The sequence below is a fragment of the Meleagris gallopavo genome, chromosome 15 (genome assembly GCF_905368555.1).
Source record: "Meleagris gallopavo chromosome 15, MGAL_WU_HG_1.1, whole genome shotgun sequence".
Taxonomy (NCBI): Eukaryota; Metazoa; Chordata; class Aves; order Galliformes; family Phasianidae; genus Meleagris; species Meleagris gallopavo.
The window spans coordinates 3677647-3704972 of NC_139418.1; the positions used below are offsets into that span (position 1 = coordinate 3677647).

At 36.1% G+C, this 27326-nt stretch overlaps 1 protein-coding gene across 1 annotated transcript in view; it reads right to left on the reverse strand.

The window, feature by feature from the left end:
- Nucleotides 1-27326, reverse strand: part of DOCK2 (dedicator of cytokinesis 2) — a 158750-nt gene that overhangs the window by 112865 nt on the left and 18559 nt on the right. The window contains exons 8-25 of the mRNA XM_010718884.4: nt 26039-26193; nt 24527-24608; nt 23939-24074; nt 23324-23399; nt 22244-22320; nt 21714-21839; nt 20701-20825; nt 16747-16845; nt 15951-16023; nt 15773-15876; nt 14688-14871; nt 14491-14588; nt 13347-13436; nt 12990-13090; nt 9169-9303; nt 6943-7051; nt 4751-4821; nt 4138-4244 (exon numbers count right to left, since the gene is read on the reverse strand). Coding sequence (XP_010717186.3) covers nt 4138-4244; nt 4751-4821; nt 6943-7051; nt 9169-9303; nt 12990-13090; nt 13347-13436; nt 14491-14588; nt 14688-14871; nt 15773-15876; nt 15951-16023; nt 16747-16845; nt 20701-20825; nt 21714-21839; nt 22244-22320; nt 23324-23399; nt 23939-24074; nt 24527-24608; nt 26039-26193 — 1948 coding nt within the window. The remainder of the gene's footprint in view (nt 1-4137; nt 4245-4750; nt 4822-6942; nt 7052-9168; nt 9304-12989; nt 13091-13346; nt 13437-14490; nt 14589-14687; nt 14872-15772; nt 15877-15950; nt 16024-16746; nt 16846-20700; nt 20826-21713; nt 21840-22243; nt 22321-23323; nt 23400-23938; nt 24075-24526; nt 24609-26038; nt 26194-27326) is intronic.

Below are 27326 nucleotides of genomic sequence, written 5' to 3' on the forward strand. Positions count from 1 at the left end.
GAGATTTTGTACATTAAATTTATAACTAGAATTCAGTGAATCCAGTAACTACTCATCTAGGAAAAAATAAAATGCACCAATCATCTGATCAGCAGTACAACACAGCACTATTTGTCATTTTTTATAAAAGTTCCTCAGTATTAGAAATCTTTTTAGCAAAACTTCCTACTCATTATTACTCTGTAAACTTCAAAATAGAAAATACATGCCCTTTTAACAGTTTGCAACATAATCTGAAGTTGACATTTTGTATCATATACCAGCAACGTATTTCAAGACTTCAGACAAGCAGCATTTAAAATCAAGCAGCAATCTATTACTATTATCTGCAAGCAGTAAAAAAAATGAAGAACTAGGCATTAACAGACTGTAGCTAAAGCAAAGGCTTGTTAAACCCATGAAAGAAATCCCTCCCTAAACACACAATAATGATAACTTACTTTGAATCTCACTAATGGTTGAAGAAAGACAACCTTAACAACTGGGAAAACACTGGTTTTGCTTCTGAAAACTTAGCAGCAAATTATCAAGAAAAAGTGTAAAAACAGCCAAGCATCAAATTCAGTTGCTTCCTTATCACATGGTAAGTAAACCTGTGCCTCCTGCTTTGAGGACCATGCAGAATGGAAGGTTCCTCTTATTTGGAGCTGGCAGTAAGAAAACTACAAACAGGGTTTGGGAAAGGAATAAGACCAAAAACTGAAGGGAGAGGAGGTGTTGGTTTTGAGATGATAAAGAGCTAAGTCAAACATTCAGTTCTGACTGCTGCCGCTAAAGAGCTCTTGGAAATTAAAATTCTTTATTACCTGTTCAAAATCAGCTGAATTGCATTACATACAGCTTCTTTATGGACTGTTGCAGATTGCTTGAATATGTATGACAATACTAGTTAATCATATGCAAAAACAAATGGCGCTGCCCAAAGTATGTACTTCAAAACAAAAATTTCCTGGTATGATGTTTATGTTTAAAGTCAACCTAAGTTGTGAGTCTTAAACATTCTTATCACAGTGATTTTGATATCTCTAATATAAAGAAACACACAAATATTCATTTGCAACAAGACATTAGCACTGCTTCATTATCATCTGTATGAGTGCTTTTGAAGTGACCTGATTTTCAGCTAATGTGATGACATCACACTGGGGACTGTTGCCAAACATCTTCTACAGACCTTAAGCTGAATTCCAAAGCTATGCTTAGAATGAGATGATGTTCATATAGCTATCAAATAGATACATCCAAACGAGGTAAAGTAAATACAGGACATTTTAAATTTAACTTGGATAAAACAAGAAGGAAAAAAGAGCTGCCAATCTCTATTCCTTTCAAATAGAAGCAATTACTTAAATAATTAAGTAATAAATAATTCTACAGTGGTTGCTCGAGACAGAATAAATTCAGAAATGACCTATTAGAATATCACCTAGGGTGAAGGACTCCCATTGAATTAAAAAACCTCAAAGTTTGCAGAATGGTTGGATTCCCCGGAGAAACACATTTCTGAGATGTTAACATATTTTTCAGTATCGAGCTGAGAAAAAAAAATATACTTCTACACACTCAGATAAAAGATACAGGTACTTTTACAATACAGTACCACTTCAGAACCAAATAAGACATTTAAGAAAAAAGGGCAAGTATATCTTCGGACAAACTGCAGATTTGGAGGGAGAAAAAACAAGCAGCATGCAGCCTGACGATAAAAGTGTGATATAAAAAAAGCAAGTAGCTGTAAGAATTGGCAAGGATGACTGAATCACTAAAGACTCACCTAGAAGAACCATAAATTGTCAACTGCACTGATTAAGGGGGACATCTGGTTTTGTCTAGCCAAAATTCTATTTTTGTCCCCAATTCTTCCCCCCCTATATGCCATACATTCCATTTCCCTTTTTCTCTCCTGCAGATGACCATTTAGTTATGCACTTGATGCCAGTTTATTTCCAGTTTAAATTCAATTTTAGCAAATCAAGTCAGAAAAATATATATATATATATGCAACTCAGTGGATCCTAAACTCAAGGCCCACTGGCACCAGACTGTTAGCTTAAAACAAAATATTTCCATATCCCTTTCAAAAACATACAGTTTGTGAAGTTAGACCTAAGGCAAAACTTTGGTTAATAACCAGCTTTGAAAGTATTAAATATTGAGCATTTATGAAGGAAAAGATAAACCATACTCAAATGGCAGCTGCAACCTTAGGCAATACTGTGCCTGTGTCACACTACTGCCTAATGGGAGGAGGCTCTCAAGCAGGATGATGCTCCTAGAACTTGTCCTCTGACAATTAGCACCAGCTTACAGAATGCTCCCAATTTCACATAGTACCTCAAATATTCTATATTTCAAGTGCTACATGGATATGTTAAGATTACCACATACATTCAAGACCACTTTTGTGGTCTCTATATGCATGCTTACACTTCTGTCACAAACACTCCATACTATGAATTTGCTCAAAATAAATGTTCTGTTTTGAGAACCAGACACTGCCTTCAGATCCAGATCCATAATATTTGCACGCTCTCTGAACAATTCTTTGTGAGAATGGTGTTCTCAATACTGGATTAGAATCCATCTTCTAGTTCTTTAACAATTGTGTACAAAAATCTATTACAAGAAAAATTACCATGTTGTTTCATCTCCAAAATAAATGCTTCTACATATGGTCTTATCATGTTGTAAATGCACTCATGATAGCATCTACCCCTGGGGTAAATTAAATATCTCCCATTACCACATAACATAAATAACAAAAAGACACAGATAACTCTTCACCCTGCAGCCATTTCTGGAAACACATGCACTTACAGAGACTACATTAGGAAGAGAACAGCTCTTCTGTCAATTTCATCTGTCTCCAAGTACCGCAAAGGGAATCTTAACCCTCCAGTTCAAATCCACGTATCCAACTCCAATATTTACTATTACTTGATGTGAACACCCCTCTTGCTGGTAAATTTTGTTTTTCAGTAATTAACTGAAGTCACATATTTCTAACAACAGCAAGATCGTAGTCGTTCACGTTTGTCAGTAAAGATGTTGACTAAATAACCAAATTAAGAAACAAAGTCCCAATCTTCAGTAAGAGGAGTATCAGCATAAAAGTCACAGCATTTTTACTGTATCCTTCTCTGTAACTATATTGCAGTACTACCTGCTACCACTGTTGCAACTGTTGAGTTTCCAGAATTGCTATCTGTGAACTGTTGCTAAGCTACATGACAGCGCACTTACAATTTTTCCTACCCTAGGTAAAAGTCTCACATATCATCAGTTGTCTTCACAGGATTTCACTTTATATTCCTACTTCACTAGAGTGCTTACAGAGGGGTTCAAAGAATAGATATATATACCATTATTTTAGGGGAAAAATATAAAATTCTTTCTCTGAAATCCATGTTCCTTCTTCTTTGGCAGTACAGATGCTTTGCACAATTGCCATGAGATAAAAGACTCGAAACCCTCTCCATAGGTCAGGGTTCTGGAACTCACGCTCCCTTAGAGAATAGGTTTATTATCCTTGTCATTTGAAGTGCTTAGAAAAACAGTTAAGAAAATTTAAGAAAGGAATAGTAACCCCCTGGTTACTTCCTAGAACATAATATTTCTTCAGAAGTTGAATAAACAAACGTTGACTTTACCGTTAATCTTGATCAGTTCAAGAGAGACCCATCATGGAGCAGAAAACCCCAGGCATGCTCAAGCTAAACTTAAAAACCAGAGCCACGAATTTATTTTTCATATTGATGGAAAGGTTTTTACAAATGGGAAAAGTGTCAGCCTTGAAAAGGCACATTAACAGGGACATTATTCTGTTGCAACGTTTCTGCTTGAGTTTACAAATATTTATGTGTGACAGCTGAAGTACAGTTACCTAAACAAGTTGTTTGAAGACACACAGAAAACACTAAACCAGATTTTCTCCCACAAAGCCAACAGCTCACTCTAACCACTGGTCACAGCTATGACTTAAGAGGACCCAGCAGTTTCTTTTTGAAGATCTGAAGATTCTGATGGCAAATCATGGGGATTGTTAGTTCTACTAAGTTTCAAACATGAATTACACAAAACAGAAGTCAACATTTTCACTCTCGTTTATTTTAAGCCCTGAAGGCAATCAGTACTTACCTTGCTTTTTAAAAAGGTTGCTGCGCACTATTTCCTTCATGGACTGCACCTTCTGCTTCTGGAGTTTCACTGGCGGAATACAAGTGTAAAACTCATAGAGCAGTTGGCTGCATGTAAAGGATAAGTGTCATAAATACATGTGCCACAGTTTAATAAAAAAATAGTAAGAGCAAAGTGCTATATAGTTCTAAACATTTATTTCTTTTTAAGATTTTGACTTATTTCTCATGTCACGATCACTTAGAGCAGTGTGAAGTTAGAAAGATTATTTTTTTCTCCCAATGCAATAAAGATGTTTTTTTAATGTATTGGAGGCAATTCATCTTTGACAAATAAAGGTAATCATTTCAAGCTGCTAAAATGAGATTTGGTTCTCTTGAATAGAATTTATTCAAGGAGAAAAAAAAAAACCAAACTGATAAGTTATTCCACTTGGACATTTCATTGAGTTATTTCTTAAGAATTGTACCTCAATATTATAAACCAATTAAATAAAAAAATCAATTCATAGTAATTTATTCCAGGTAAGAAAAGTAAGAATTAGCATTACGTTGTATACCATGTTTACACATGACCATGTGATACATTTAGGAAAGGTTCAAAATCAGCTCACCTCAGTAACTTGGCATCAAACACCATTTCAACATCATGAAGAACGGATGGTATGTACTTCAAGGCAGCAACCTGAATCAAAATACAGATTGTGTTAATTTTGTAGGTTTATCTGTGTGTAGAGCAAACACAATACAAAGCACTGAATAAAAGCACTGAAACAGAAACACATAAAACAAAGTGACAAATTCAGACTTCTGTCAGGCTGAAATTTTGCATGACAATTTAATACAATGTCATCATGAAGTGCTTTTTATTTTTTAAACAAAGATTCAGTCACAATGCAATAGTTGGTTGACAAGAGAAACACCAAGAGATAGTCCTTTCTCTGAAACAAATCAGCTGTTTTCTGTCCCTACTTCAGATGAAAACTGGAATTTCTTCCTGCCACGTGCATTTGTGACTATCAAAAATAAGTCCACAGTATGAATTTTTTGCTTACTGGGTAAAAGCTACAGCTAGTCTGTGCTGCCATTATGAACTTCTGCTTGCAGCCTGGTCTAGTACTAAATGTGGAGCTTGGTGGCCCTTCCTGAGACAGGGGGCTTGGAGCTTGATGATCCTTGAGGTGCCTTCCAATCCAAGTTATTCTATGATTCAAGAAAATGCCTACAAATAATAAATCACATTTGCATGCTGCTATAAAGTGAAGTGAAGAAAATTAAGTACATTAAGTTTTTGTTCTATTAATCTCTGCCTGGTTCAGAGTAAAAGAATTATAAAACTAATAGCAGCTTCAGTTCATTACACAACTCAAAGGTGTAACTTACAACTAACATTCTGCTGGGAACTAAGTTACTGAACAGTTTGTTTCTGATATAGCTTTAATTTTTTATAACAGGCCAGTTCCACCTTTGGTATATCCTGGTTTGTTAAATGAAGTAGGAACAAATTCCAAAAATGTGGATTATGTGAAGTCTTACTGTCTTTTCTTCTAGGTAATATGGCGTACCCAAAAGACAGATTAAACATATTATCTAGAAAATGCATGCTGAAATTGTGTGTTTTACTTTACTGAGAATAGTGGAGTTTATTGCCTACCTTGCTAATAGACACAACTCTTGCTTTAGGTAGTTTGTTTATACCTAACATAAGAAGTAACTCAAGAAGGCACTTTCAGCTTTACACAAAACCCAGATACATTTCATTAATGCCAAACAGGAGGGTTTCCATTAGGTCCTGAAGTCCACACATACCTGAACTACAACAATTTACAAACTGAATTAACTAAAAAAAAAAAGTTTTTAAATAATGAACTACTACCACACATCAAAGGTAGTCTCAAAACACTGTAAACAAGGAACCAATGGAATCTTGACTATTTAAGTCTCTTAAACTCAGTGTAAGGTAATTGAAATACAATCAAAGTAGCATTTATGCTTAGTTCTTTTGCAGGCACATATAATTCCAGGCAAAGTGTCAGAGAATACAACTCTCCAAAAGCTCAGCCACCTGGAACATTTATTCAGAGCAGAAAAAAATCCACTGCCTTCTACTTCCTAGTAGGTCTCAAAACAAAAGGAATCAAACCATAAACTCAAAAGGAAAATTCAAGCCCAATACAACCTGCTCATAGCAAAGAATGTATGAAGCACCAATATTGCAGTTATCCAGTAAGATCTGCTTTCTACTTGAAGTGCACAGCTCTGACAATTTCCTATTTGAATGCAGAACTACATATCAACTATTTGATAATTAATGGCCCTAGTAGCTCCTCCTCTTCCTGTTTTCTTAAAGCATCCGCTGCAAAAATTGAGAATAAATAGATCTGACATGATCCTGTTTTCAGATGGTTAAATCACATATCTTCAAAATGTCAACACCATGATCTTTACTTTTCACACTACAATGGAAGAAATTCCTGTTTAGCACTACCTGAAGAAACTCTCAGTGGAGGCCACACCTTCCTAGATTCCTCAAGAAGTCCTAACATCCACATGTTCGTTTTTTTCACTCCAGGACTGTGTGCTAAAAATGATGTAAATGTATCTTCTCTTGGCCTTTTGTGCATCAACTTTATTAAGAAATTTTGTCTTTTGGTAAAGGACAGTTACAGAAGAGAGACAGACAATAAATTTACCTAACAGTGTCTTACCCTCAATTTTGATAAACAAACAATGATCAAAATACTGTAAAAGAACATATTATAAAAATCATAAACAGATTTAATTTGTTTCAAGTACGCACACCAACCTGCAACAAAATGGTAGTTTTATGTTGGCTTTTCATCAAGTTGTTTATGGATTCAAACAGTCTCCTCATAGATTCTTCAAATTCTGTTTGTTCTTTGCCTTCATATAATCTGTTGAGACAGACACTAGGTTATCATTTCAGAATTTAAAAAAAAAAAAATAAAAAAATCATAGCTCCAAACGTGCCAGGTTCAATATTAACTTAAAAATACTTTTTAGAAGTCGGTATAATATTACATATATTGATATTTCAGCCACGGGTTTTAACTGTTATCTGCTGTATTGAGTAGGTGTTCTTCAGCTTGAGCACAACATAATAACATTTTCAAAAAGTTGTGTGTATTTTTTGTTATTTGTGTTGTTTTTTTTTAAAAACGGCTGTAAAGAATGAAACCTCTCAGATTTGAAGTCTCTAAAAAAGGTAAAAAGAGTTCATTTCACTTACCAAGAGAAAATCTATATTAGCTCTATTAATTCAAAATATTTATCTCTGAGATGTCTTCTCTCAGTCTTTGACAATTAATTACTTCAATTCTAAATACTAACTCTTCATGGGAAGAAATTAAATTAATCCATTTCTTCCAGATTTCCTTCATTTCCACTCACTAGTCAGATGCTCTTGAAAAGTTCAATCACAACAGCTAGAAATGGGTATACAACATCAAATGAGAGTGTTTACTGTTTTCCTGGTTTAGTCGATAGCTAAAGCTAAACAAGAGCATTTACTGTGTATACTAATAATTGTCGGACTGAACTTGGAGTTTCAGACCTTCAGTTAAGGTAGTTACAAGGCAAACTAGAAGGTGTAAACATGTATGGCTAAACAATGGAATATGCACCATATTGCAGTAACCTGGTTACCCACAGACTGTTCAATGTACGCATTTATGCTGCTTGCTAATACTAAAAATTAAGATGGAGACTAAAGCTTTCCAAGCAAAAACAAACATACAAACAACTCTGGCTTCTGTCCTTCAGCCTTGCAACAATAGTCCCATTACCTACAAAACACTTCCTCTCACAAGGCTCTCAATACCTGTTTTTTCTAGGACATCTATTTAAAAAAAAAAAAAGAAAAAGTTTTGGAACTACTTTTAAACTTCTATTCTCAGGAGCACCATTTGTTTTGTTTATACAGCTTCGCATCTTGTTTGCGTGGATCCAGTTAGAAATAGGAAGTTCTTATGGTCAAGAATATTTCCAAGGGACTACATACCTGCAGCCCATCTCTTTTAAATCCACTATTTTGGCCAAAATTTCACAGTCCATCGCACAACATAATTAATTTCACAAGACAACAAACTTACATGGATTTTTTGAAAAAATGAGCATTAGAATAACAGAAAAGCTGTATTAGAGCTCCCATTGATCAAAAGGCAGATAAAAATGGCACAGATCTCCATTCTGTTGGCTGCCAATCACGAGCATAAGACCAACCACTGGGTTACCCACAAACTTGATTTTGCCATTACATATCATCTGGCATTGCATACCTTTGGCACATGTCAGGGGGGTAACGGAACGAGTTGTATGGGGAAAGCAGCTGAACATAAGTGGAAAGAGCAGAAATGAAGTGAGAAAAGAAGACGTAGAAGGGATCTGCGGGATATGGATACAGATTACAGACTGTAAGGGCTAGTGGAGGAAGTAGAGTTTATCAATATACTGTGGTGTAAGTTTTCTACTTCCACTTCCTTTATTCTTCTCTGCTCTCTTTTTCCTATGCCTAAATAAAACTCATAAACAATATGCTTCATCTATTTGCTTGAGTCTTTCCTATAAATTCCAAATTGACTCCAAATTACATTCAGTTGTACAATAATTACTGAAAATTACCTTGTACTATGCACAGTCTGAGCTGCTGAACACAGTTATCTCAAGAATAAACATCCAGCTTTAAGTTATCTGTCACAACATTTGGCCATCCATTGGTGTTAGGCCAACACATCTGATACAATAATCAGCCTTTCAAACTGGCTGTTACTACATACCTCTGGGACTTACACTATATCAGACAGCAATTATTTGAGGGTTGCCACTCCAAAAAAAAATGTTATTTCATCAAAGCCTGTGTCTCAGGCCAGTCACAGCATCAGAAAGTTTTTGTGGTTTACTTGCAAAAAATGAAAACTATAGTTCTATTTCCCAGTCACCTTTTTCTGATTGATAAGTCTGTTATTCTGTGATATTGTACTGATAGTTACATGGCAGTAGCTTGCGTACTTACTGTGAAAATAACGTTCTGGATCTAACAATGAATTTGAAAACATATTCTAGTGCCTTCAGAGTTCTTAAGATAGGTTCACATTGCTCTCCACGGCTAGAAATATCCAAGTAAGTCTTCAGAACACTCATCAGTTTCCTGTAGTTAAGAAAAACTTTTTAAAATAACCTCTTTTGACAACTCTGTGAATATTTATGCTTAAGCTAGCACACACATAACATTTATTTTTATGTTTATGTCACAGAAATTATATCAGTACAGAAGAAATAAGGAGGAAATTCTTAACTGCACAAACAAGAAAGCAATCTGAAATCTCATACCAGCAGCATAATTCAAACAATCCTGGAAGCATCTTTAAAAATGCTTTAAATGATGTAATCTTAATTCTAATGTGGCAATAAGAAGGACTGAAATAATAGCCATAGTTGTTGTTCTGTTGGTTTAATTTTTCCCCATAGATCAATAAAGGGATGGGAACATACTATTCCCTACCATAAATAAACAAAAACAACAACAACAAAAAAAATCAAACTAACACTTGCTTCTTGAAAAATTTAACAGTTCACCAGCTCTGCTGATGAAACTTCATGAAGTGAATTACTGTATTTTGACATTTTCACATGGAAATAACAACTCCAATAAAGCCTAGCTAATGCAAAGAATGTACATATATACATGCATTTATGTGTATATAACAGTTAGACACAACCTCAGCCCCAGTGCACCATCTTATCTCCAGCTGCAGGACTAAAGTTTCATAATCTCAGCCTTTCGGGCAACTGTAGCACAATATCCATTGTATTTTTCTATTTATTCCTCTGTATTGCTTCTCCGAATTCACAGCTCTGTACTGAGTTAGAATAAAATTTATCTGGCTTATGTGCAATGTCAGTCCACGCAGGTTTCCTCAATTCTCAATGTTAAGTCATCCCAGAACTCTATAAACAAGGTACAAATGGATGACTAAACATAAACAGAAAGAAGATATCACAGTTTGGCCATAAGATTGTATCATCTCATTGTCTGTTTTTTTGGCTCAAAGTTTGCTTTCCAAGGCATTTCTTGCAATAAGACTCTGACTTAACTAGGAGATGAGTAGTGGATGTTGCTGTGTGGCAGTTGAACATCATTGTGTGGACAGTTCTACATTTGAAAGCATTTCTTTGAAGCTGCTTGCCTCCGGAAGAGAGTGCTCAGGGCTGTTTACTGGTGGAAGATCTGGTCTGCAACCAAATAATTCTGGCTTGCTATGGAGAGTGGGGAATGATACCATTGTATCCTGTGAAGGCAAGATACAAGTTGGCACCTCCATGCTCCCTCTTATCTGCTGGCAGGGCCCAAGGAGCTGTCACTCCAAAAGGAGCTGACTCAACAGCTTTGGACTTTGTACTGCCTGTGGAAAGAGTCTCCATCATCGCTGTCAACCAAACAACAATCCCTGACAACACATCACTACTGAAGATTAATGTCTGAACTATGAACCACATTGTTCATAGGACCCATTGTGTTGACTATCTCTCTCTTGCTTCCTACAAAGACTCCTTGCTTTTATTTCCTCTCTTTTCTATCGCCTGTCTTCCCTTCCCCATCTCCTGGAACAACTAGGATTTGTAATAAACTGGTTGGGCTAACATCTGACCCATTGTGTCTTAATCTTGCCATCAGGCATACATCTGTTAAAAGAAGCTCCTCTCCCTCCTATAAATTGGAGCGAGACACTCTTGGAGTCAAAAAACTTATTTAGGAATGACTTTCAACAGAACTTCCTTTCTTGGCTGAATGAGAGGTTTAACTTGTCTAATCAGTAGCACCTGACAAGGGGTCTGTAGACACTGGGTTCTGACTACAAGCTATGACAAAACTCTTCGAGTTACTCTAAAGTGAAGATAATTAGCAATGAATCATTGCTAGCAGCAGAAAATGCCTCGATGACAACTACTTCTGTAGGAAAGCTACTGATCAAAGTTAATCTGTTGCTGAACTGGCAACATATTTCCACCTACTATCAGCTGTCCTACCTCACATCCAAAGCTTTTCACTATCTGCTCAAATCTCTAGAGGCATAAAGCTCTATAAGATCTTGTGTTTCATTTGGACACTGGGCATGAATGACCAGTAAGGAAAATCTGAGACAAGGAGAGCTAGTCCTTTGTTGATAATACTTCACATAAAGTGCTCCTATAAAAATCATCAGATCCATGTTTGATCACAAAATAATTATCTACTGTCTAGATCCAAACAACTGTAGCTACAAACCACCGGGGATAAAAGTAGTGTCCTACAGTCAATTTCTTCCCACAAATCTAGGGACACATTCACACAGAAGAAAATGCAGTTGTTGTATATCTGAGGCACAGTGTCTCCTTTCTAACTATGAATTAGGTCATATACAGTTATCTCTATGTCATAAATTCTGTTTTAAAAACAATTTATCTTCCACATGTGAGGAACCAGTGATGCCAAGGAAACTCAAGATTTTTGGAACAATCATAATATGATTTTAACTCCATAACTTTGATTAAATCATAAGAAAATACCAGCTGGAAAGTCTTATGTGTACGTTAAACAAATTAGGCTGACCTGAGAAGTTCCATATCCAACCTCCTCTACTTCCACAACAGTAGAAAGCATTAAATTGCATATGCTACTTACAAATTATATATAGAACAAAAGACAAGTAAAGACCATGTAGTTTGTTGCTTGAGCTTTCTAAAACCAATAAAGCTGACCCCAGCTTTCCTAGAATGTGAGAAAGGAGTGATTGTGCACGGCAAGCAATCTTATGTTCCAATATAACATCTGAGGCACGTTTCATTCTGAATTGGAACTGCTGAATATCCAGCACAGAACAGAACAATATGTTCTCAACTATTCCAAGCTTTCAGCTAAGATCTTTCATCTATTATTCAAATCCTCAATTAGAGTTCTGTTTCAATCTGTCACCCCAGTGAATAGTCAGAACAAGACTTCAGGCAGATGAAAAATATCTATCTATTCATCCATCCTGGTAGCACTTCCCAGAGATGAACAGAAACTTATGGCATCATCTTGCTTCATAAGACAAAGGAATTTTATCCTATCATCACCTGAAAAAGCATAATTAGACAAAGGAATCTAGTATTAAATTTACTGCATAATGTATGTCTACTGTTTCTGATCTCTACTAATATTAGTCTTCCCCTTTGAGTATTGTCTAGAAGCTCCATAAAATCCACAAAATTCTGTCCCTGACTCTACTTCCCACTGGCATAACCACAGTAAGACCTTCAGTTCACAACAGACAATGTAGCAAAAAAATAAAAAAATAAAAAAATTCCATTTCACTGTGGCTAAGAATTTCTGGTGCAATACTGGACAGTGAATTGCATATGAAGAATTGACAGTTCACAAACATTTTTTTTCCCTATGGGTTTGTTTGCTGTAAGACAAGATGTGGAAACACACCTAAGTGGATAAAGACATTCCTCACTTAAAACACTTCAGATTACAAACAGGAATGCAAATGGAGAGGACCTATAGCACAGCATCTTTTGACAAATTTCACAGGATATAAGGGAAGTACAGACATAGCAACACAATCCAGACAAGAGAAAAATGAACCTCAAAAAATTATTTAACTCCAAGCTCATCTTTTTGTTAATTAATTTTACTTATAATCTGTAACTATTTATCATAGCCTTTCTGTTTCCAGATAAGCAAACAGCAGTATCAATATAACTGTTACAACTGCATCAGAAAATCCACAAATAGGATTTACTCTCCTTAATTTGATTGCAGAGATTTTAGAAGAAATAAAAAGGAAAACGAAAACCAAAACAACTTACTTGTATGCCAAGGTTGCACTAAAATGCTGTTGAATATATGCTTCCAAAACAGTGTTAAAATGTTGAAACTTACGGTCTGCAATGAGTCCTATGATATATATCTAAGTAGAAGGAGATACAATTAGCATTTTCCGTAAAGTTACAGTTTAAATGAAAACATGAAGTCTCCTGAAGCATTTGTGATAATCCACCATTTTAAAAGTTTCATAGTTTAAAAGAATTGTTTACCAAATAGTAATATCCTGTTATCTTGTTGAGAATTTAAGGCCAATTTCTTGAGATAAGTAATTTGATATTCATTCACATTCATAGAGTTTTTTACTTTGACAGCTTAAATCTTTCATTGTCGGTTCTTACCAGTGCATCAAAGACAAGGATATCATACTCATTACTGTGGGAATGCTCCATCATGATGTTAAACAAGGCATCCAGAGTATCCTGGAGAAACTATAAAAAACATTAAATCATAAACTGACAACCAGTTCAGCTTGAAAAATGCAAAACTGAATTCATAGACAGGCAATTTTGTGTTCCCCAAGTCGGAATTTTTAGAGAGCTTTGCTGAAACACCAGATAAATTCAGAACACACTTCTGAAGATTTTGGCTCTAGTTTCTTTAAATGATAAACTTAAATCCTCAGACGTGAACAAGCAAGAATACACACTTAGCTCAAAGCTTATGGAATTCAGCTAAAAATATTATATGAACTACATATAGTTACCTAAAACAGCATTCCTACTTCCTTAATGGTACAAATTAGTAGTTGCTATTGTTACCTACAGAAGGTGATTAAAAACCACACTTCTAACTTCTGTGGCCTGATTCAAAAGCCTTTAAATCAAAGGAAGGCTCCTCAGTGATTGGACAACCAAATGTTTATCGGTTTTTGTTTTTGGCAGGTTTTTTTCTGGGGTGGAGAGGGATAATTTGTGGGTTTTTGTTTGTTTTGTTTGTTTCTTCTGAAGTAAATTCACCTTCCTCCTAAAGAAACTCAAGAGAGATGTCTGCTGCTTTTATTTAAAAAAAACAAAAAAACAAAAAAACCAATACTCCTAATCTGAACACTACATTCCTAGTTAGTTTGATTAAATCTAACAAGGACTACTTATTTGTTCCTATCTCATTTCAGATTTGAGAGCAAAACTCTCCTTTCAAATTTATCTTATAATCAATTTTGGTCATTTTGGAAACTGCTGTTTCTTTTTCTTCCTCTATCAGAATGGGGAATTTATCTTAAATAGGATCATTTACTCCTGTTTCAGAAATGTTTAGCGTATTTCACAGCAGAATACAATTGATGCTGTCTTGTGGCAAAAGTCTGTCTTTATCAGTACAATGTAAGCTTGTGATCATGTGTTTATACATACACATCCACATACAGAGCATAAAACACTAGAGTAAGTTAAAGAAAGAGCAGAAAGCTAATATAAGCATTCAGAAAGGAATCCAGTATTGCACTGTTGCCCAGTATTTGCAAAATACCAACAACAAAAGATATACTTTCACAACTTCTTCTCCATCCACAATCTTCAGTTTTTCCAGGTTCTCCTGCAGCAGCTCTGGCTTCATGCGCCACTTCAATAGACCTAGTAAGCCCACTATCAAAAAATAATTGACAAACATTGAAATTCAAGATGTGATTTTTCATTTGTGCAGAAATGTTCTTCCTAAAATTTCTACCTTTAGAAGATACATACCATTCTGAGTTAACTTTGTAGAACAAACAAGAGTTGAAATATAAAACGCATCTCGTGAGCTTACTGAGAGCCCACCTACAATACTTGAGTTTCTCCCTAGGGTTGCTGCTTTATTCTCTATATGTAGACGTGTAGAAGGCAAGGTCAAATATGCACTAGCATCCTCCATTTTTTTACTGTCACCCTGAAAAATAACATAGCTTTTATCACATATTTAATGCCATTGAATTTAAAAATAAACTTACTTTGTACTTCCTGCAAAAGTAAACAAAAAGTAGGTTTCTATGGCCTTAATTAAAAAAAAAAAATTATGCAGGAATTAATTAGATGAAGCTTCGTAACCAACATTAACTAGTCATACAATATGGTTACCACACTACTTTGGTCTAAATATTTGCCAATTTGATCTGTAAAAAGCAAGTAAATAACTGTATACTAGCATTATTTTTTGTTGGAGTATGTAAACAACTTTCAGTTGTATGCATCTCACTTGCTATTTGGTATGGCAAACTAAGTTACCGAGAACAACCTAATCCATATTAAAAAAATCATGTATATTAGCACCAATCCTTGGTTATTAATTCCCACTTCTGCAACAAAAACAAACAAAAAAAAAAAAAAAAAACACGAAGTAAGAAAGAATCTCAAAACATCTGCTCCTTGTTTCAAATTACAAAATCAGAAATGCTACCTCTGTTCAATCAGGGTTACTCAAAACAATATTCTTCATGTCAAAATCAAAGCAATTTCAAACCATTCCCTAAGATTATGTTCCATGAAGGGAGGAATCCAGGTACTTCCAGGTACTAAGTTTTCATATGACTTTCTTTTTAATTCAGAAGGTCAAAATCAGATAAAATCCAATAAAAATAGAAGGAAGAGTGTCTCCCATTGTTCTTCCATAAACTCTTTGCAATTAAAACACAGTATCATGTTTAATAGCCGCAGGAGTTGCACTACTTTTGTTTTTAACAGATAAAGAATGTTTTTGTCTTAGATAGAATAATAAAATGCAGTCAAAGACAATGTATTTTTAAAATAGTCTCAGTCAGGAAGAAAGGAGAAAAAAAAAAAGAATTCAATACCTTTAGGACCGACAAATCGTGGATGCCATCTTGAAGAGTTGTTCCATCCTCCTTCATTAGCCTTATGTAGGCCATTGCAAAATTCTTTTCTCCTTTATCTTTAGCTGCAAAACCAATATTTGCAGTTGACTATCAATCAGTTAATCACACCTCACAAAAGTAAAAAGTCCCTACTTACACTCTTGAGATGACCTGTGTCTGAACATGAAGCGCAGATGCACCCTTTGCATGTCTTCAATAGGAACTGCTACCTTTAATAAAAGCAGAAAATAAATTGTGATCAAATTTTTCCATACCCTTGAGTAGAATCTCAGAATGACTGCCTTATTTTTTAATTACCATTCCTACTTATGACAACAAAATACGCAACAAGATGCCAATTCTTAAAATAATACTAATACTATCAAGCTAATAATGCTAAAACTTCAGACTTGCACTCCACTGTGCTTATTTACAACTCAATTTCCCTTTAAAACTCTGACTAAATAACATTCTTCACATCAACCACGCTTTCCGAGGGGATCTACTGTTAGTGATTCGACATAACCTATTTCATATAAGGGCGGAAACACAGATTTCAACGTCTTTCTATCCAAAAAATACTTCCATTCCCTCCTCATGCTCAACAGCGCAGACAGCTGTAACAGCAGGCTCGCTGAACATGGCAATATCACCTTCAGCAGATGTCTTTAAAAAGTCATCATGCTTGCTATCAAGCCTCAGACATGCTTTTTAAGAACTTCTAGAAGTCTCTGGGCATTTTCTAGTTAAAGGTACTAAAGCTAGATTTGATAACTATTAGCCGATACTTAAGAGATGCAAGAGGGTTTTTGGTTTTTTTCTGTTGTTGTGGTTCAAAAGAATATTTTTTAGTTCATTATTATTTCCCATGCAGCTGAAGTTTTTGCCCCTGTTTTATCCTCACACGAGGCAGCACCAAGCGAAGGTGCACAGCGGGAATGTCTGTGCTCTACCTTTAAGGTCTCCATCCAGCGCGGCTGTTTGACCTGGTAGTAAAGAACCGATCGATATTCACTCACGGGTTTGTCCCCTGCTCCCAGGCAAACAGCGTTCTGACAAAAAGGAGGAAACAAACACTCTTTAGCGGCTCGTTAATTTCTGTAAATCACTGTGACTCGTGCAAAACCAACGAACCAACCAATCCGCCGAGAGAAAACCTCTCCTCGCATCCCGCTTCCGGGCAGCAGCTTTTACCTCAGCGCGAGGCGGGAACGGGCGCGAGACCAGCGGCCATGGTCCGCCCTGCAGCCCGCGCTGGGCGCGCTTCCCGCCCACAGCCACGGCGCCTTCCGTGCCTCTCTGGAGTTCAGCGTGAGGAGTCAAGATGAACCCTTACCCACTGAGCAGACTCCATGGTTAGGGCTAGGCCGCCCCAAAACGCTGTTGGGCTCCAGCTTGAAGCCTTTTGGAGCCTGGAAAATGCAGTTCGTGAATGCTTCATGTACAGGACTGGCATTGGTCACGGGGCAAGAGGGACCGTCTTAAAAAGAGCATTGAATTTGGGCCTGGTGTCATTCACAAATTAATGATGACATTGCCAACAGAAAGGAAGCCTTGACAGGAAATAATGTTTTCCAAGCCTCCAAACGCAAGAAAAACAAAAGTTTCCCATCTTTATACTGGCCCTACCACTTGATGGCACTATACAGGGTTACGCCATGTGAGAGCAGCGAGGTAACAAACAGAGCCTGCGTTTCTCTCCCAGCCAATGAGCTTAAGTAATGAAGGTGTTCATCTCTGTTATCAGGGGAGGTACACAACGCAACAACATCCCAGCTTTAATTTTTCCATTGAGTTCTCCCCTGATTTTAAAATACTCAATTCTAGCAGAATCACAGAAGTATTTGTCTGTGTACCAAAGGTGATTTCTCAACTAGAAGTTGTAGATGCACCAATAGATGTTTTAATTTTTTTTTTCCCCTTTCAGCCTAATTTCTACATTTCCTTTCCCTATAGCCTATTCTAGATCTCTTTGCCAAAAAAGAAAAGAAACAAAAAAAAAAAAAAAAACACAACCACTTTAAAGACACCTACCCTCTGTATTTTCACTTGCAATTCATCCCGTTTAGCTGCTCATTTTGATAGAATCCCCAAAGATCCCCAAATTGGAAGAGATCAACAAGGATCACTGAGTCTAGCTCTTTGGCTCCACACAGAACCACCCAGAATTCAAAAACTGTGCCTAAGAGCATTATCCAGGCATTCCTTTCGGCAGCTCAAGGCCATGCTCACTGCCTGGGGAGCCTGTCCCATGTCCAACCACCCTCAGGTGAAGTTTTCCTAACACCCATCCTGACCCTCCCTGACACTACTCCATTTCTCATCTGGTCAAACTCCACAGCACAGATTACTCTGCTCTAATGACTGTCAGAACCAGTACAAACCCAATTTAACTTCCTATCAAGTTTAAAAGGGAATCTGTGAAGAGTCTCAATGTACTTCCATCTTCCCTGACTGATTGCACGTGCAGAATAATCACTAATGGTGATAACATAGGAAGCATGACCATTGACATCTCACAAGCAATCGTATGTGAAACCTCCTGACAGAAGCAAATGCGCTGACTTTGTTACTGAGAGCACAGATGAAGCTAACCTTACAAAGGATACACTAATGCAAAGTTGAAACTTTGGTGCTAAAGGTTTGATGAATGTTGTAAATCTTCAAACACCAGGGAAGACATCTGGTGACAAGAAAAGAAATGTGCAATTCTGATACAGGAAGGTTTCTAAGGCCTGGTTTCTGCAACTTAACTATAAGTCTCATCTCCACAAAGGGAGATTTTTCTAGGTTTATGTACCCACTTGTTCAAATGTGTTCTGTGACATTTACTTAGTACAAGAGGCCTTTTATTCATAACAGTAAATGTCCTTCCAGCCCTCTCAATTGAAATTAATTTGATGCATAAACAGAGCCCACAAATTCCATGTTTAATGAACATAAATTTGTTTTTGTCTGAATGATAGATAACAACAATAAGAAATATTGAAGTTTTTATAAATTCATAGATTTGGAAGTTTACTGTTACACATTTCATTTTGGAGGCTAAAACAGAACAACAGCTGCTTTCTTTATTACTTGTATTTATGGTATTTCAATCAACCCTGGAAAACTTGCTTAAACATGTGTGATGCGTATTGCCTCCAGAAAAGAGGCATTTTTTGAACATCAGTCAGTTCTCAGACAAAGGGACAACTATATTTTCTGCTAGCATTTGGAGAAAAAGTCCACCTATGGAACTAAACGTACATAACACTGAACTGCAAGATTTAATGCATGGTATTTAAAGCATATTTTCTGTGACTGCAACCAATAGAATTTAATGAAGTCTATTTCACAGCAGTAATCTCCTGTACATGCAAGTTCTATAATAGAATGGCTTAGGTTGGAGGGGACCCTAAAGATCATCCAGTTCCAACCCTCTGCCATGGGCAGAGTTGCCAGCCACTAGATCACACTGCCCAGGATCCCACCCAGCCTGGCCTTGAATGCTTCCAGAGATGGAGCATCCATGTTTTGGTGCAACATGTTCCAGCACATCACTACCCTATGAGTAAAAAAATTTTTTTCCTAACACCTTGCCTCAATCTGCCCTCTTTTAGTCTAAAGCCATTCCCCCCCAGGTCCTGTCACTATTAGACTGTGTGGAGTCATTCCCTTCTGCTTATAAGCACCCTTCAAGTGCTGAAAGACCACAATGAGGTTTCCCCGGAGCCTTCTCTTCTCCAAGCCTGACCTTATTTAGTGCCTGACTCCCTCAACCTTTCTTCATAGTGGAGGTTCTGCAGCCCTCCTCTGGACCCACTCCAACAGCTCAACATGCTGCCTGTGCTGGGTAGTTCAGGCTTGGGTATATTACTCCAGGTGGAACCTTAAAAGGGCAGAGTAGATGTGGACAATCACCATCTCTCTGCTAGCCATCTTTCTTTTGATGCAGCCCAGGATACCATTGGCTTTCTGGGCTGCAAGATCACACTGCTGGCTCATTCCAGCTTTTCATCCACTAGGACCCCCAAGCCTTTCTCCATAGGGCTGATGGCTAGGTGTTCTCAGAGGTATGCTTTGTGATCAGGGTTACTAGTTCTTGTGTGGATCCTAGGTAGTACATGTGTTTAGGATTTTCTTTATTCAAGCTTTGAAGCTACTTTTTAGGTCAAATGTTTAGCTGTAATTCATAAACACATCGACATTTCAGCAACTCATGAAGTACAACGAGCTTTTCTAGCTTTATTTTATCTCAGGAAGTGTCAGTATGATTTCACCCTCATGATTTAAAGAACAGTATGAAGCTCATAAGGTCGAAAATTCCCCTGAATACTGAACAGGTGTTAAACTGTCTTTAGGAAAAGACAAAAATTCATAAAAACAGAAATAGACTAACAAGAAGACACTGTAAACATTCATGCTGTGCATGTGACCTGTCCACACTGCTCTGTTCTCACTTCTTTTTTTATTTGCCACATACTTCACTTCACAAGGAGCAGTTTTCCTGGCACAAATCCAGGGTTTGTGGAAAAAAATGGTACTTCACACATTTAAATGCACAAATATATTCCCTCCATGAATTCCCACCAAAAAAAAAACCCCTAGGAGTTATAATGTAGTAATTGTCAGAAACAGCTTTTAATCTGTTTGCTCATTAGTCATAGCTAAAATAGGTCATTCATATTTACTTCTCTCCAGCAGTTTTACAGTGTTATGCAAGACATTTATAGGATTTGAATAGATCTGTTACAGTCAACATCATAAAGTTCACCTATTGAAAGATGTCAAGTGTGGGAATAAAGTTTTTGTATAATGGTATTTCTTAAGAATTTGTAAGACTTATTTCTTTTTAAGGCTTACTTCCCTAAAGTACTTCATGTTTATATGTCTATCATACAGGGAATAAACACAAAAGAACTTACTGGTATGGTTTTCCCTTCTTCATCACAAACACACATTATTACTTCCACACTTCTCTGAGTTGTTTTATTGTATTTATCAAAATCTCCATACAGCAGTGTAATATAAATGTCATTTCTTATGTCTCCTAAAAAAGAAACAAAAAAGTTATGAATGAGAATGCTGTGAGAACATAGAATCAAATGACCTTCACAATAATTTTTCAACAGTAAAACGTGCTTCCATAGAAAACGTCTTATTTTCCATCGGAACTTAAATTTTCAGCCCTTTTATTCTTAGCTAAGATAGTACAATGAGCTATGTGACGGACTGAAAACAGCATTCCTAAAAGCGGCTTCAATTTACTCTCGTCCTGCACTGACACCTGCTGGTGAGATGACAGCAGGATGCCATTGCTGAATTCTGGCCGAGTACACTGATGTCATTCTAGAAGGAACTTCATATTTTAATTGTTTTATGTGAAGAAATTTAATGTTCTCCTGTTAACAAGATTTAAAAGTACCTACATGTGAACATGGTTTGGAGGTTTGTCCTGTTAGGGAGTTAAATTGGTTTGGTGGTTTTTTTTGTTTGTTTGTTAATTTTTTAGCACTGTGGATAGTGAATTTAATTGGCAACTATATAGTCACAAATCGACAACCAAGAGTATGTTATCTTATTTTTTTCTAGTATTATGAATAAAATACAGTGAGAAGTTACAATAAAACTGAAGTTAATTTAAGATTCAAGTAATCATACACAGCAATCTATTTAGCAAACAAAAAATCTATGTTGAAGAAACTCAGATTATCCTTTTCTATCTTTTTTTTTCTGTTTAAGTATTCTGTAACACTTTCCAAAGATTTCACTGTTTTACATAAACCTCTAGTTTTGAGACAAATTCAACATGTAGAGTGAATTTTAGAGACTGAGTTACCTATTACAGGTATCAGTAATTAAATAGTTGATGTTCATTAACGTAATGACCAAAAAAAATAAATAAATAAACTCCCTTATAGAACAAAGAACCTCCTACCTGGCATGATTATTTCAGGAAATCCTAGCTTTCTAGCAACAACTGTTGTTCTGTCTACAAGATGTGGATAGTCCTTCCTTGTTTGAATCACATCTCCAACAAGCATTTTCACAGTTACCCAGAGACCTATTAGGAGGGAGAGGAAAAAAAGAAAAAACAATAAAAAAAGTAAAAGACTGCATTTATACTAAAGGAAAGGAAAACAACAAAACTACAAACCCACCTATATTCAGATTATGTTCTCTTCTATTGACCAAAATAATAAGAATTCACTTCTCCCACTTTCCTTCACTGGAAATAAATGCTTATAATCCAAAACACTATCTATTAATTTAATAGATTAATCTCCTACAATCTCAACACAGTCATGATTCTTCCCCACCAGCTTGAAAGTTCACAATATCCATGGTGTTACAGTGATAACATAGAATCATAGAACATAAAAGCCTTACTCTAAAATCTAAACAGTATAAAATGAAGTGCCACTGAAATCACTTGTTACTTGATTTAAAAAAAAAATTGTACTTCACCTTGACCACCACTGTCTCCTTTTGATGCTGTGATTTTGCTTAGGAGACTGTGAAGAAAGTCACTCTCTGCCACTACCCTGCAGGAATAAAAACAGTGACTACTAGGAGTTAAGCAATATATGTCAGAACATAGATGAAGAACAGCCTCAGTTCTCTTTGCTGTATCTGACATTATTATGACACATTCTGTAATTTCATCATCTCTCAGACCGAGTTACAGAGACCATTCATTCTAAACATATAAGTCAACTAAAGTGAAAAAAGATGAAATCAACAACCTGAGGGACTGTGGTTTGTGGCATGCTGACCAAATATGAAAGCCTGTCCTTTTGTAGCACAACACGATCTTAATGCACACAGCAATATGCATGCCTAGCCCAGTTTCCATAATGAAGAACCTGACAAATACACTTCAAATTGATTTAAGTGACTACTGAAATTATGAGCAAATTCTCACATAACAAACAACTTGGATCAAATTATAAACGAGTGAACTAGGCTGGAAGTTTGACAAGCTGATTTATTTTCAGAATTAAATTTATTCTCCATAGCACATAACAGTGCAAATACATTTCCAGTGAATACTGACATCCATCCATTTAATTTATGAGTATCACATTTTTAGGCAGCTGGTGTCTGCCTATAATCCCCAAATATTTCTTTCAAGATAGCTAATGTATGACCATCCCACTGCTTTACTTCACAACTCTTACTATAATTTTTCACAAATTTAAAACAGAATCAAGCACATAAATTACTAATTATTCAAACTTGTAAAGATTACTGCACTGGATATGTAACAATTTAGCTTTTGTTGTTGTTGTTTTTGTTAAACAAGACATGAGACCAGCTGACTCACAGAGAGCATTTGTAGCAATCTAGGTTTATTTAACTTGCTACAAGACTCTGTCAAGTCTTAAATGCCTTTTAAAGTGATACTTAAATAATTAACATTACCACAGCATGAAAACATTAAAGGGGGAAATTATTTTCTCTTGAGGCATTTCACAGGTCATTTTGCAGCCAAAGATACGTTTTAAGTTTTTGTGTACAGCAATAGAATACTTATGACTATCTTACGGATGAAAAGGTATGAAATGTTGCTTTTCTTCATCACTTTCCGCTTTTCCTTTTATGATATCTGTAATATCCATGACTAGAAAAGTAAAAGAAAATTATCAAAACATAGAACGGCATTGCTAAATATCTTCTCCTGTCCATTAATACAGTATGTTATACATTCTTGTTTCTCAGAGTAGATATAGATTTTCATTAGCAAGCAGTGTAAACAAATAGGGGTAAAATTGTGGAGCAGAGCTTCTAATGCAATGTGCACTCTACAAACATGAGACTATGTGAGGACAGAATTACTTCAGTTCTAGTCTGATCCTGTGAACCATGTGTGTGCACATTCACTTCAGTGGTGCTGTTGGCACATCATCAGCGGTTTTATTTCATCCACTCATTTCATCTTACTACTACTCTAGTACTTAGGAAATTAAATTCAAAAGCACAGTTCTGACATGGACTAAAATGCTAATGTAGATTCAGCCTTTTGAGACTTCAGCCATTAAGGATGGAAGATAGTTGATGTGGCTATTTTAGATTCTGGAGTGCTGTGGTAGATTCTACTGCCCAAGTCTAATAATTATCAATTAACTCCTCTTCAGACAGAGCACACAAGACTTCATTCACCTGCCACTCCAAAAGGCCTCCTTAGTCCTTGTGTGTACTTCTTTGAGTTACTATCTTTAAGATCCATCGTTCCAACTCGGACTATTTGACAAACCAAATAAACTTTATCTCTGCTAAGGTCTTTATTTCCAAGATCCTAAGATTTAAAAAGAAAAAAAAAAAGAGAGGGAGATAAAGTATTATTTGGAGAAGAATTAGATTGCAAAATTTAAGAAGGACCTTCAGTAATCACGAGTCTAAATAATCAGAGGAAAAAAATAACACCACAACAACATGAGTTCACAGAAAGGATGAAAAAGTCTGACACACTAAAATTTAAAGCAAATGTAAACTAAGATAAATAAAGAAGCAAACAGTAGCTATAGCAGATAAAATATCAAATACATCAGTAAATTAATGAGGCAGACATTAGAGAAAATGTACAAACAAAGGACAAAGTCGCTGTCATAAAGCACTCAATGACTGGTCATTTTGCTCTAAGATAACTTCTGTTTCCTTCATCATCTTGCACAATCTTCTGATAGCAACCACAGAAAAGAGACAGTCTGATTTGAAAATAAAATATAAGGAAATCTGAAAAGCACTTACTGTAAACACTACTTTCAGATTGTTGAGCATATCAATTTCCTTTGGAAAACCTTTACTCCCCCATCTCACCAAGTAGTTCTCACTGTTGTGAAGAAAAGTTTCTTATTATCATGCGATTTTAAAAGTCTTCAAAGTATGTTAAAAAGTCATGTAACAGACAATAGCATGTGGTGATTGTTTGAAGCTAAAACCAGACTAAAAGACAGTAGTACTGTACAAAACACCACCAGTAAACTTTGAAAATTGAAAATAACTTGAACATTAGACAAAATAGCACCCTTTTTTGAGGAAACAGACACTATGAGCTGTTTGATAGAGATCATCAGCAATTCTTATACTTCCTTTTAATGTATGTATTCTTCACGTTTTTATCTCTCACCTCAATTTTCAGCACTTTATTTCACATACAACCCAACATTCCCCCCATCAAGAAACTTAAGTGATCAATCCAGTGACATCCTAAGTCATTCTTCCAGTCACCTATTGTTATAGATGAAAACGGTTTTCATTATTGTCATCTGTACAGATTGTCTGCCAAAACAAATCAAGATTCCAGACTCAGACCTGGAACTGACAGTTGCCAGAAGACAGTTTCAATCTATGACTACTTCCTCCTCATAGAGCCAAGGAAGGTTACAGTACTTCCCAAGTACACATAGAGGCTATTGAATCTCCATCTTTGGTAAAATTGCCATGACTGGACAAGGCCTTGAACAATCTGATCTAAGACAGCCCTGCTTTGCTAGGCAAGTTGGACTAGGTGCCTCCAGAGATTCCTCCAATCTAATTCATTCCACTTTATGGAGCTATATAATAGGAACGACAATCCAGTTTTGTATTCTGGCACACTAGTGCACTTTCACATGAATTATTAAGGAAGCAATCATACTATATTTAGAAAGGCATGTTTCCACAAAAGAAGGATCCCCATCAATTTCTCAAGACAATCTCAAGGTTACCTTTCAGTTACCAACAAGGACAGTCATCTCTGGAGTTTGCATATTTCCCTCTTTCACTTCTCCTTTTAAAACCAATTTAACAACCGCCTCAGACTCTGCCTAATATGACTGCTTTTGGCTGGATTGGCAGTCTTATAAACCTCAACATGTGATGGCTCAGTTGCTATAACTACCATGTGAAGTTTCTTTCTCCTAAAATCTGTAAAAGCTTTAGAGGAAAAAAAAAAAAAACATTGTCTTTACTTGTAATAAAAATCCCACCAACAGTACTGCAATAATAAGTATTATTTCTAATTTAGAAGTCTGACAATTCTCCAAAACTCTGAAATGCTTATTCCAGAAATTGGCTTTCAAAATATCTGGGATCCCTTACCTCAGAGTCTTTGAGCAACCAGCAGCTAAATCTGTCCACACTTTCCCTTTTTTCCCCCTGATTTTCTTCCTTTTATTTATATATCCTTTTCATTATTGACATGCTGGCAACTATTGTGCTTCTTGGTGGACAGCTTCTATCACTATTATTTTTTCTTACATTAAAAAAAAGAAAACTTACCTTATAATTGTTAATTTCTGTGGATCATATAGTGACATAAAGAGCTCTGCATCCTCTCCAATTCGGCAAACAAAATTCCGCACAAAGACATATAGACTATGAGTGGGGGATGAAGACATCCGGGAATATGATGCATAATCTGGTTGATCCTTTGACTACTCGAAAGAAGAAAAATCATTAGCTAGATCCACAAGTTGAAGTGATAAGATACTAAAAGCAATTACGATTTACAGAGTTACAATTACATGCAGCAGTTGGTCTTCAAAAATCAGCACATTCTGCTCACTTAAAGAGCACCAGACAATGGTATTTGAATTAAAAATGCTCGTCTTGTACCAAAAACAAACAAACAAACAAACAAAAAAAAAAAACCCACTATCCTATATACTCCAGAGAGAGTTTTCTTAACAACACAAAAATGACCAGCAAACTAGTTTCTGATACTTCTCAGTATTTTACCACCAAATCAAAATCCTTTTGTACAATGAATCAAGAAAGCTAGCAGGTTAGTTAGAATGTGTAGAAGTAACATAGATATGGAAGATTCCTTGCATCCCATTCTTCCCCAGAGTCTTCAATGTATGTAAGAAGATCAAGAGTTCAGACTGAGTTCCTCAAAACACTGATCAGCCTAGGGAGCTATCTCAGTGTGCAAATAATGAAAAATCTGACTACAGAGTTTCCTTAAGAACACCTTTTGCAAGACTTGGAGGACTTAGTGGGAAACTCCTTGTATCAGATTCTAAACCTACCCTTTCCAAAAGTGCACCTACTTGGAAATGGAACAAGTCTCAATTTATTTTACGAATATTTCCAAGGAACACAACAGTTATGCTGTTTCTCTTTCCTTTTTCCTTCACATCCAGAAATCTCCATCTTGAAAATTTTATACTTAATTTCACAGAGGAAATAAGTGCCAGATTAAATTCCTCTTCTATGTATCAGTATATTCAAAACCTTAGCTAACAAGAAATCAGGTTGCTTTCAATGAAGCTGTTCTGAAGTCCTTTACTAAAATTTTAGTAAACCATGCCCATTAACCACGCCCAAAGGATTTCAGAATATTTTTATACGGTTGTAAGAACATAAACTCCTTTAAGAAAAAAAGAGTAACTTGACTTCAATACCCAATGCCAATTCTTTAGCCACAAGGCAATGATATAATATATAAAACATTACTGCCACTTCTTAAAAGCAGATGAGAAAATATCAAGCTTTCACTACAGAGGCAAACAAATCTGCACAAGATGAGTTTTGAACATGACAGCATACAGCAGAAGACCAGCTG